Raw genomic sequence first — 12,414 nt, forward strand, 5'->3', positions numbered from 1 at the left:
GCTTTGATTTCCTGCTTCAAAAATTGATATGTTAATAACTTTTTATTGGATTTATTGGGGTGATACTGGTTATCAAAATTATACAGGTTTCAGGCCCTGGCGGGTTGGCTCAGCGGTAGAGCATCGGCTTGGCGTGCGGGGGACCGGGTTCGATTCCCAGCCAGGGCACACAGGAGAAGCGCCCATTTGCTTCTCCACCCTCCCCCCTCCTTCCTCTCTGTCTCTCTCTTCCCCTCCCGCAGCCAGGGCTCCATTGGAGCAAAGATGGCCTGGGCGCTGGGGATGACTCCTTGGCCTCTGCCCCAGGCACTAGAGTGGCTCTGGTCGCGGCAGAGCAACGCCCCAGAGGGGCAGAGCATCGCCCCCTGGTGGGCATGCCAGGTGGATCCCGGTCGGGGGCATGCGAGAGTCTGTCTGACTGTCTCTCCCCGTTTCCAGCTTCAGAAAAATACAAAAAAAATTTTTTTTACAGGTTTCAGGCACACAATTCTACAGCACATCTCTGTACACCATATTGTGTGTTCGCCAAGTCAAGTCCCCGTCCCTCACCACTTATCCTCCCTTTACTCTTCTTCACCTCCCCCCATCCTCCTCCCCTAGAAAATCACCACACTGTTGTCCATGTCCATGAGTTTTCTCTCTCTTTTTTCTTTTTTGTTCAATATCTTGAGTCCTCTTACTCAGCCTCTACTCCTAATAGCTATCAGCCTGCTATAAGTCTGTCTCTGTTTTGCTTGTTCATTTTGGTCATTAAATTCCACATATTCATGAAATCATATGGTACTTGTCTTTCTCTGACAGGATTATTTCACACAGCATAATGTTTTCCAGGTCCTCCCTGTTGTTGCAAAGGGTAAGGCTTCCTTTTTATGGCTGAGTAGTATTCCATTGTGTAAATGTACCACAGCTATTTTGCCCACTCATTTACTGATGAGCACTTGAGCTGCTTCCAAATATTGGCTATTATAAATAATGCTGCAAAGAAATAAGGATGCATATATATATATATTTTTGAGTGGGGGGGGAAGGGAGAGAGATGAGAAGCATCAACTCGTAGCTGTGAAACTTTAGTTGTTCATTGATTGCTTCTCATATGTGACTTGACCAGGGGGCTCCAGCCCAAACTAGTGACCCCTTGCTCAAGCCAGCAACCTTGGGCTCAAGCCAGTGACCAGGGGATCATTTTGATGTCCCACACTCAAGCCAGCGACCCTATGCTCAAGCTGGTGAGCCTGCACTAAAGCCAGCGACCTCAGGGTTTCAAACCTGGGACCTCAGCATCCCAGGTTGACACACCTTCCACTGTTTTACCACCAGTCAGGTGGTGCATATATCTTTTAAATTATTGTTTTGGGTTTCTTCAAGTAATTCCTAGAAGTGGAATTTCTAGGTCATGAAGCAGTTCCATTTTTAATATTTTGAGATAATAACTCCATATTGCTTTCCACAGTGGCTGCACCAATCTGCATTCCCAGCAACAGTGCACAAGAGTTCACTTTTTCTCCACATCCTCACCAATTTTGTTGTGTGTTGATTTTTGATGATAGCCATTCTGATAGGTGTAAGGTGATACCTCATTGTGGTTTGAATTTGCATTTCTCTAATGATTAGAGACATTGAGCATCTTTTCGTATGTCTACTGGCCATCCATATATTTGGAGAAGTGTCTATTCAGGTTCTTTGCCCATTTTTAAGTGGGGTTGTTTGTCTTTTTGGCATTGAGTAGTATAAATTCTTCAAATTAACCCTTTATCAGATATATCATCGGCAAATATGTTCTTTTATTCAGTGGGTTATCTTTTCATTTTTTATGGTTTTCTTTGCTGAGTAAAAGCTTTTTTGTTTGATATAGTCCCATTTGTTTATTTTTTCTTTTGTTTCCCTTGTTCAAGGAGATATGTCAGAAAAAATATTGGTATGAGAAAAGTCCAAGATTTTACTGCCCATATTTTCTTCTAGGATTTTTATGGTTTCAAGTTTAAGATTTAAGTTTTTAATCTATTTTGAGTTTATATTTATGTATGGTCTAGTTTCATTTTTTTGCACGTATCTGTTTAATTTTCCCAACACCATTTATTGAATAGATTTTCTTTACCCCATTGTATGTTTTTGCCTCCTTTGTCAAATATTAATAGGACCATAAAGATGTGAGTTTATTTCTGGGCTCTCTATTTTCTTACATTGATCTATAAGTTTCTTTTTATGCCAGTACCATACTGTTTTGGTTACTATGTCCTTTTAGTATAGTTTGAAATCAGATAGTGTGTCCAACATTGTTCTTTCTCAAAAAGGCTGTGGCTTTTGGGATCTCTTATGGTTCCATATAAATATTTGGAATATTTGCTCTAGTTCTATGAAATATGCCATTAGTATCTTGACAAGAATTGCACTAAATCTGTAGATTGCTTTGCATAGTATGGACATTTTAATGATGATAATTCTTCCTATCCATGAACATAGAATATGCTTCTACTTGTTTGTATCTTCTTCTATTTCTTTCTTCAGTGTCTTATAATATTCTGAGTAAAGGTTTTCTACATCCAAGGTTAAACTAATACCTCTCCAGAGCTGTACTGAGCATTTAGTAAGGTATAAAGTACCTCGTGTGATTCCCAGAAAACAATAGGTATTCAAAAAATGATAGTTTTTTTCTTGCTTTCTAATACTGTCAACACCATTAAAAAGAATTGTTTTCCACATAGTAATAATTATAGGAGATGTTTCCATATAAAAAATAAATAACTGGAAATAAAATCTAGAAGATAAATTTTTATCCATAATTTCTTTTATCACAGTTTATTTTGTAAGTTATAATTTCTTGAGAATAGCCTAGAAGACATAAAATTGTTTGATGGGGAAAAGGCAGGAAAAAGACAGTGAAAAGCTTCATTTCATGCCTACACAGGTAGAGAGGGATGCCATTAAGTTTAACACCAAGTTGATAGTTTTAAAATATTTTTTAAAACAATGGGGAAAAATAAGAATATAAAATATTTCTCTTCTCTATTCCAGCCATCTCCTATAATGAATATGATGGCATATTACACCAACTGTGAAGAGACTGAGTCTGGGAAAATATACTTATTAATATGTTTCTCTGGAAAGTTACTTAAAAAATCAGATATCAAAAAATCAAAGGTATCCAATAAAAAGCTAAGAACAGAATATTATTTATTCCCTTACCTTCCTAATTGGGTTCAGAGCAATTATGACATTAATCTCTGAAACAATTCAGAAAAGAGCCATCAGAAAACAGGGAGAAGAAAAACACAGAAAAACAAAAATCGCAATTACATTATTGCCTACTGAATTTCCTGATAGCAATTGCCTTGAGAGGACAGCCTCACATGAGTATCACTTTAGCTCTGTTAATAGTTCTTTATTCAAATCAATAGGGGTAAAGCTCGGAAAGCTCCCATTAAACTTTAATTTGGGGTCTCAGACAAGTTTCCTTTGGATATTATCATTCAAAAAATGCTTATATTAGAAACACAGAAATTTGACATTACACAGACTTGTGATTTAGTGTTTAGTTTGATATTTACCTCAAATAAATAATGATCTATTGGTCATTTAACAAATATAAGCCACACATTCAAATTACAAGGTAATTCTTTTACTCAGTCTATGTTATGTAAGATTTCTTTTCTTCCTATTGAATAATAATTAAAACTACACAGGTCATCAAAACATTGTCCATCTACCTGAACCTATCATCTCATTTTTTAAAGTTTTTTCAACATGTTAGTGCTTTGAACCTTTCTACTCTCTAGTGAGTAGATATAGTATTCAATACTAGCATAGAACACTCTCTTTTTAATTTCAACCAGTTACATATGTAGAATTAAGTTACCAATCATCCTCTTTTCTCATGTAGCCATCCTATGGGAGGGCAAAGACTTTTACAATGAACACATCTCTGTCAGTGCAGATTTTCAAGGGTCTTCAAACCTTTCTCAACTGTATATAGCCAATGCTCAACAAATGGCAGCTTCTATTCTTACAGTTATTACTTGACAGCATTTAACTTTTACTTTATTATCATTAAAGCCAGGAAGAGAATGCATACTCACCGTCCTGAGAAAATTGGCACCATATAGTCACTTGGCAGATTTTCTTTCTCTTCCCCAGAGAGAAGGCTCTTCTTGGCTCTCTTTGTTTGGGGGCTCAACTTGGATGAATAATCTTCTAACATCAGACTGGAATCTGTAAGTCTGAAACAAAACCCCTACTATTAGACAATAACAAAATATGTACTTGAAATATTAAAAATACTTAGAAAACAAAGTTTTAACTAGGGGGAGTTTTCACAGAATCCTAGATCCCTAATGTTATAATTATCTTGTATCTTTAGAACTAAAGTGGAGTGAAAAAGACCTTTACATAGACTCAAGAGAAAAATAGGCCTATAGTAACTTCACGATGTTTCCCCTTAAGTTTCATGGGAACACAGCAATGCTTTTGTAATAGTTCCAAATCTCCTTTTCTGGTAAATTAATGTTCAAAATTTAGGCAGTAAGTGTAAATAGTTTGGATATATTGTGCATACAAATCTTTTGGGGGATTAAAAAATGCTAAATATTCTGGATAGGGAGCCCAGGCAATTCAGATACAGGGCTCCTAGGTTTAGCTTGGAAGACTTAATGTAGTATAGACATACTCATGTGTTTGTAAGAACACTGAATTTGTCAAACAATAGAGTTAATAAATTTTATGTGAATACACAGAATCAAATGACTCAGAAAAATACAAGGTATGATAAAGAACCATTTGGTTAATTCTGTTGTACAGAACACAAAAATCAGCCCTTGTAAACTGGCACAAATGTGCATTTGGAGATAGTGTTTCAATAAACCAAAAATGTATATCATTGGGGCAGCAAACATGAGAACAGAGATTGCACCTAGAGAAAAAGGATTGATGAAACTAAAAAATATAGTCTTATAATTCTCAAATTAATTTAAATGAGTTTCATTCAAACATATACAATGTGACATAAATTTCAGGAGTTCATGGAATCCCTGTATTCAATCCACGGACTCAGGTTAAAAGCCTCTGATCTACACTGTAATGAAAGATGTTCATAGAGAGCCATATGGGAGCTCTATGAAATATCCTTTTAATTTTTCAGTAGATTTGAAATGATTCTAAAATAAAAAGCTAATATTAAAAAGACCTCTGGTGGCCTGACCAGTGTTGGTGCAGTGGATAAGGCATCAACCTAAAATGGTGAGGTTGCCAGTTTGAAATCCCTGGCTTGCCCTGTCAAGGCACATATGGGAAGCATCTGTGACTTGGTGCTTCCTATTCCTCCCTCTCCCCTGCCTTTCACCATCTCTCTCTTCTATCTAAAATCAATAGATAAAATCTAAAAAAATAAAATAAAAAGTCCTCTGGTCAAGAGAGAATTTGAAAAGTGCATGAAAGGTGTGACATGGGAGAAGTAAGCTGCCCAGTTGACACCTTCCAAACTGTCCAAACCTTGATCCTTTCTTCAATCTTTAAAAACCATTAGGAAAAGCAATGATTACCTAAATTGGAAGCAGAAGGCAGGCCAAACATATATAATACAAAATAAATACATAATAATGCAAAAAACCTATCCCCTGTTAAACAAGCAGCACAGAACTGCAAGTACTTCTAAGTTGAAGGGCACAGTGGCTCTGGGTCTGGTGGAGTAGGGTGGGTACTGACTGCCTTTAAGCCCTGAGCAGGAGTGGCAACATGGAGATGGCCAATCTCTTCCTCGCCCACTAACTACACCTTCCCCCAGGGTGAATATCTAGCTCTCATTATATGATCAGCATTAAAACTAAAGGTTAGAACCTTGACGTCAACCTTGTGGATTTGTTACCAGTTGGAAACCTAAGTGGAATTTATTCCTAGCTGGCTGTTCCAGGCAGCAGCAAAATGTCTGCACTCTACTCCCAGCAGGTTACAAAGTACAGGCTATGCTTATAGAAATCTAAGTTTAAAGTGGTATTTTCCTACACCCCTTTATTCCATTACTATACAAAATAAAATTAATTATGGAGGTAAGTCTTTTTTTTCTATTTCTAAAATACTTGCATTTTCCAGTTTTCTCCTATTTTTCTGGTTTTGCTCTTTCCTCTGTATAATAGTCTCCCCCTTATCTATAGGGTATAAGACCACAACTGGATGCCTGAAACTACAGATAGTACTGAACCCTATACAGGTATATGCTATATTTTCTTCCAATGCATACATATCTGTAATAAAGTTTACAGTTTCTTGTTGACATATCTGCATTGTATCGCTACTCTTATACTTTGGGTTCATTATTAATTAAAATAAAGCTTACCTGAACACAAACATTGCAATACTACAACCATCGCTCTGATAACCAAGATGGTGGCTTCTAAGTGACCAATAGGGGAAGTATATATAGCATGAGTGTTCTTGACAAAGGGATAATTCATGTTCCAGGCAGGATGGAGCAGGACATCCTGACATGTCATCTTATTACTCAGAATGGTACATAATTTAAAACTTATGAATTATGTATTTCTGGAATTTTCCATTCAATGTTTTTGGACTACAGTTGCTAATTGAAATCCAGAAAGGGAAACCAAAATAAGGGGGGACTATTATACTTTCATTCTAATGTTTAGAGTAGTTTCTTATAAATAATTTTTAACATTTATTTATATTAAAACAGCCATGACTTGGTATTCTTTTTGCTGTTGTTATTGTCCTTTCTCTTGTTATTTTCCCTTTAAGATAAATATTTTAAATGATGCATTTATCATATAGAATTTATTGGTAATAATGCTATTCTCACAGGTAAATCACAGCAACTAGTTTTTAATAATTGAATTTTATGGTAAAGATTTATAACCCTATAATCAGTTTCTATTTTGTATTTCATTTGGAACAAACGCTTTTATAAAAAGCTTTATGAGCCCTGGCCGGTTGGCTCAGCGGTAGAGCGTCGGCCTGGAGTGCGGGGGACCCGGGTTCGATTCCCGGCCAGGGCACATAGGAGAAGCGCCCATTTGCTTCTCCATCCCCCTCCCCCTTCTTCCTCTCTGTCTCTCTCTTCCCCTCCCGCAGCCAAGGCTCCATTGGAGCAAAGATGGCCCGGGCGCTGGGGATGGCTCCTTGACCTCTGCCCTAGGCGCTAGAGTGGCTCTGGTCGCAGCAGAGCGACGCCCTGGAGGGGCAGAGCATCGCCCCCTGGTGGGCAGAGCGTTGTCCCTGGTGGGTGTGCTGGGTGGATCCCGGTCGGGCGCATGCGGGAGTCTGTCTGACTGTCTCTCCCCGTTTCCAGCTTCAGAAAAATACAAAAAAAAAAAAAAAAAAGCTTTATGATATTACATACTACATAGTATTATTTAGAGACTCCAAATTATTTAGGAAAAAACAAAATTTTGAAGTTTCTTCAAACTTTGAAATCTAATAATAAAGGAGCATGTGCAGGATTAGATATTAAAATACTATACTATTTAGTAATGCTGATTTATTTACTAAAGCTAGCAAACAAAACTAATTCAGAGAAAATTTTAAGGAACTAACTATACAATAAGTGTAATTAATTGAAGAAAAATAATCAGTAATCTAAATACGGCCCCATGAACTCTTAAGTCTAACGTATTAGTCTATTGGTTTTTAAAGTTAAATAATGTGTTGCTAGAGGAGTTAATTAGAAATGTGAAATTTTAAATTCCTTTCAACTTAAAGAACAATATTAGGGTTTACTAACCTCTTGGGCTTTTAGTTCCATCCAAATTTTGAAAAAAATCCTGTCTTCTAAGTCAGTTTCTGAGTAACACTAAACTTGATATTTATCTGTGTGGGTCTTTCAACTGTTAAACCTGTACTTACTGTTCTTTCTGTACTCAGCTTAAATCTTGAAACTTTCTGAATTTCAATTTATAAAGGCAATGAAACTAAGCAATAGTTAAAGATTGATTTGCATATGCATGCCTGCACTCAGGTAGGCATATGTAACTATGTTTAGATAGAGTTACAGATCAATTCTTTATGACCTCTGTTAATATGTGTTATGTTGTATTATGTCCTCTGTTATGTGTTGTGTTATGTCCTCTTTTACTATGCCTAAAGTTAGCAGAACTTAAAGTAACATTGTGGTGCATATGCCCTCGTCATACCTATGACCAGCAGTACCACGGAGAAGCGATAAAGCCAAGGAAAAGAAAGCTTTCTCTGGGAATACTTTAGGAACAAAGAAATAGGCTTACACTTGTATCCAATTCAGATGATGAATAACAACAACAAGAAAGATAACCTTCTGCTCTTACAACTTTATAATTATTTTTGACAAGAAAAACAAGAACAAACCCACTTACAGAATTCCAGAACTGGAAGAAATTTCTGGGATATTTATAGCATTTTATAGATATGGAAGAGCTACAGCTCTTTGAAACTTGCCCATGTTTACACAGCAAGTCGGTAGCTGACCCAGGACAAGCATCCATCTAGGGTAGTATTCTTTCCACTAATACTAGTGACTGAGTATTCTTGATCCAAAAATATTGGTAGCATGCCACCTATATGCTTGTTTACTTATAAGTATTAAGCCTATGCTACTGTATAAATAGTCTCACTTATGAAACATTCAATCAATAGTTAAATTTTAAAGATCAAATTTGATTTTTTTCAAAAATGGAAGTGCAAATATTTCTCTCTATACCCCTATGGTATGCCTTTGTAGACTTTCCACTCTGGAGATCATAACACCATATCACATTGCCCATAATGACTGTGAGGTTGATTTGCTCACAGTCACCTAAGTTGAGGTTTGTAAAACCATCACAGTCCAGTTGAAAATAAAGCACAAAAAGCACATTAAACTTTACATGAATTAAAATACTCATTTCTTAAAGTAATGTTTATAATCACCATATAATTTTGGGAAATTGTCCTAGGTTCCCCAGAATGAGTAATTTATTAATACTTACATTAAGTATGGACCTGCTTACTGGCTATATAATTTTCTGAAAATATTCTGAGAGACTATTGGCATGTTTCAGAAAAATGATGGGTTGTGGGCACTGTTCTTTGCTGACACTGCTCCCAAATCGAGCACCACATATCCCTATGCTCTTGGTTACACTGTATTATTGGTTTTCCCCTCTATCTTTCCCACTACCTATAGGGAGATGGTCTCATTAATCTTTGCATCCTCACACTGTCTCCATGTTCAATAAATGCTTACTAAATGAAATAAAATAAAAATTCATCCTCCTATAGTTATACCCTAGCTCAGTGATTGTCAACTCTAGCTTCACAACAGAATCAGCTGAGGAGCTACTAAAAATGACCAATGAAGGAGTGGGACTTCCAGGATGGTTAAGTAAGTAGTTTGACAGTTTCTCTCCTCCAAAGAAACAATAATAAAGCAGGATACAATTGTCAAAAACAATTCATTTGGGACTCTGAAAACCAACCAAAGGCATACACTATAGTGAGAAGTGGTTAGTCATAAAAAGTTAAGGAACTTCAGGTATAAACAGTGAGAGTCTTCACTAGCTTCCCATCTCTCTCCTCTGGCTCAGTCCATATGGTAAGTCTACCATGGTGCAGAAATGCATGAAAATCAGAATGTTCACTGCCTAAGGGGCTAATTTGATTTGGAGAACACATGATAGAACTCCACATCCAGCAGCATTGTGAGTAAGAGTAGCAATCTAAATGGCAAACAAACAACAGAGGACCAGTAGGTCAGTTAGCCAGAGGTTGCAATCATGGTCAGGGCCAGCAGCAGACGGGCAAATCAGCCAGAAATTCAACAGGAAGATGTGAGAAATAAGGCCATCTTAGGGAGCTGTCCTAAACTCTTCACATGACTATACAGAAAAAACTGGAGAGAGCCCTAGTCATCCACACAGCATAAGATTGTGTATATATAAAAAGGAAAGGAAAGAGAGTCTGGAGCTAAGCAAAGCCAGAACATACTTAAACATTACTTGAACTTTAAATGTGCTTTCCAACATACACAGATCTATTGACAGGGTGGAAGCTTTACTGGATTGAGATGTCTGTACACAACATCTGACAATTCATTGATCATCAGCCTATGAGTGTGATCCCCATGAATTCATGCTTAAAAATAAAAACAATAATTTTTTTTTTAGAAATTAAATTTAATGGGGTGACACTGGTCCGTAAGAACACATAGGTTTCAGGTAATCTACCATTTGAACTGTTGTTTGCATTATGTGCCCATCACTCAAAGTCAAATCATTATCCATCACCATATATTTGTCCTTCTTTATTCTCCTTCCCCTACCCCCTTCCTTCTGGTTACCACTTTACTTTGGTCTATGTCCACAAGCTTCAGTTTTATATCTTACCTATATGTGAAATAATATAGTTCTTAGCTTTTTTTGATTTACTTATTTCATTTAACATAATGTTCTCAAGATCCATCCATGTTGTCGTAAATGTCAATATATCATAATTTCTTACAGCTGAGTAGTATTCCATGGTATATATGTACCACACCTTCTTCATCCAATCCTCTATCAAGGGACACTTTGGTTGTTTCCATTTCTTGGCAACCATGAATAATGTGGCAATGGACATGGGGGATACATGTGTCTTTGCGTACCGATGTTTTTGAGGGGTTTTTGGTAGACATCCAGTAAAGGAACTGTTGGGTCATATTGTAGCTCTATTTTTAATTTTTTGAGGAACTACCATACTGTCTTTTATAATGGCTATACCAGTTTACATTCCCACCGCAGTGAGAGTTTCTTTTTCTCCACATCTCCAATACTTGTTATTACCTGTCTGTTGATAACAAACAGCCAACCTAACAGGTGTGTGGTGGTATCTCATTGTAGTTTTGATTTACATTTCTCTAAAAGCTAGTGAAGCTGAGCATCTCTTTATATATCTACATGTTGTCTGTATATCTTTGTGAGAGAAGTATCTTTTCAGGTCTCCCCAGTTTTGTTGTTGTTGTTGTTGTTTTTTATAGATATAAGTGTATAATTTTATGAGTTTGACAAATGAATTAACCCATGTGACACAGACCCCAACATAATATAAAACATTTCTATGGACTCCAGGAAAATATCCCTCTCAGTTAACATTTCTATGGACTCCAGGAAAATATCCCTCTCAGTTAGTTAATCTCTACCCTACTCACTAAGATGAGTTTTCCCTGTTCTAGAATTTCAGACAAATGGAAGCATATAGTATCTCTTTTGCATATGATTTCTTTTATTCTATTTAACAATTTTTAAAAATGTATTGTATTGACATGGTTTCAAATGTTCCACTCAATATTACACCCTCTACACAGCTCTCCCCATTTTTTAGTTTGATTATTTGCTTGTTTGTTGTTGAGCTTCATAAGTTCTTCATATATTTTGGCTGTTAAGCCCTCGTTGGAGCTGTTGTTTGTGAAGATCAACTTCCGTTTGGTTAGCTGACCTTTTGTTTTATTGTCGGTTTCTTTTCCTGTGCAGAAGTTTTTTAGTTTAATATAGTCGTATTCATTCATCTTTGCCTTTACTTCCCTTGCCTTTGGGGTCAAATTCATAAAATGTTTTCTATGGCCAAGGTCTGTAAGTATAGTACCCATGTTTTATTCTATGTGATTTATTGTTTCAGATCTTATATTTAAGTCTTTGATCCATTTTTAATTAATTTTTATGCATGGAGAAAGAACAACAATTTCAAGAAAAACTGAGCAGAGACATCAGCAGTCACATGGTGGTAGGTAAACAGATTCTTTAAATGTGTTCAGGCAAGTTAGTAAACAAAAAGAAAAACACAGAAACAGATTTGGGGAAAATTCAGAATCAATAATTGCTGCAAAATATTATTTACAACAACATTTTCAACAACAAAATTTTAAGATATTTCAAAAAAAAAGTGTGACTTACACCAAGAAAAAGAACAGTAAATAAAAATTGTCTCTAGGTAGTCCCTGATGTTAGATTTAGCAAAGGTTTCAAAGTAGCAATTATAAATATGTTCAAAGACTAATTGTTTTTTAGATTTTATTTATTCATTTTTAGAGGGAGAGGAGAGAGAGAGAGAAGGGGTAAGGAGCAAGAAGCATCAACTCCCATATGTACCTTGACCAGGCAAGCCCAGTGTTTCAAACCAGCGACCTCAGCATTCCAGGTCAATGCTTTATCCACTGCACCACCATAAGTCAGGTTCAAAGACTAATTCTAAAAACTGTGTTTAATTAAATGAAAGTATTAAAATAATAATTTTTAAAATGTCAACAAAGAAAAATTATAAAATAGGATCAAATGAACATCCTGGAGTTTGAAAGTACAACTTAAATGAAAATTTTATTAAAGAGACTCAACAGTAGATTTTAGATAGAAAAATAATCAGTAAACTTGCATATAGAAACAACCCAATATAAAAATCAGAGAGATAAAAGAACAAATTAAAAGAACCTCA

At 36.1% G+C, this 12,414-nt stretch overlaps 1 protein-coding gene across 2 annotated transcripts in view; it reads right to left on the reverse strand.

Annotated features, from left to right (window-relative positions):
- MYOM1 (myomesin 1) overlaps positions 1-12,414 on the reverse strand; it is a 156,677-nt gene that overhangs the window by 121,441 nt on the left and 22,822 nt on the right. For both annotated transcript variants that reach the window (XM_066352429.1, XM_066352431.1), the window contains exon 3: positions 4,074-4,214. In XM_066352429.1, coding sequence (XP_066208526.1) covers positions 4,074-4,214 — 141 coding nt within the window. The remainder of the gene's footprint in view (positions 1-4,073; positions 4,215-12,414) is intronic.

The sequence above is a fragment of the Saccopteryx leptura genome, chromosome 11 (assembly GCF_036850995.1).
Source record: "Saccopteryx leptura isolate mSacLep1 chromosome 11, mSacLep1_pri_phased_curated, whole genome shotgun sequence".
Lineage (NCBI taxonomy): Eukaryota > Metazoa > Chordata > Mammalia > Chiroptera > Emballonuridae > Saccopteryx > Saccopteryx leptura.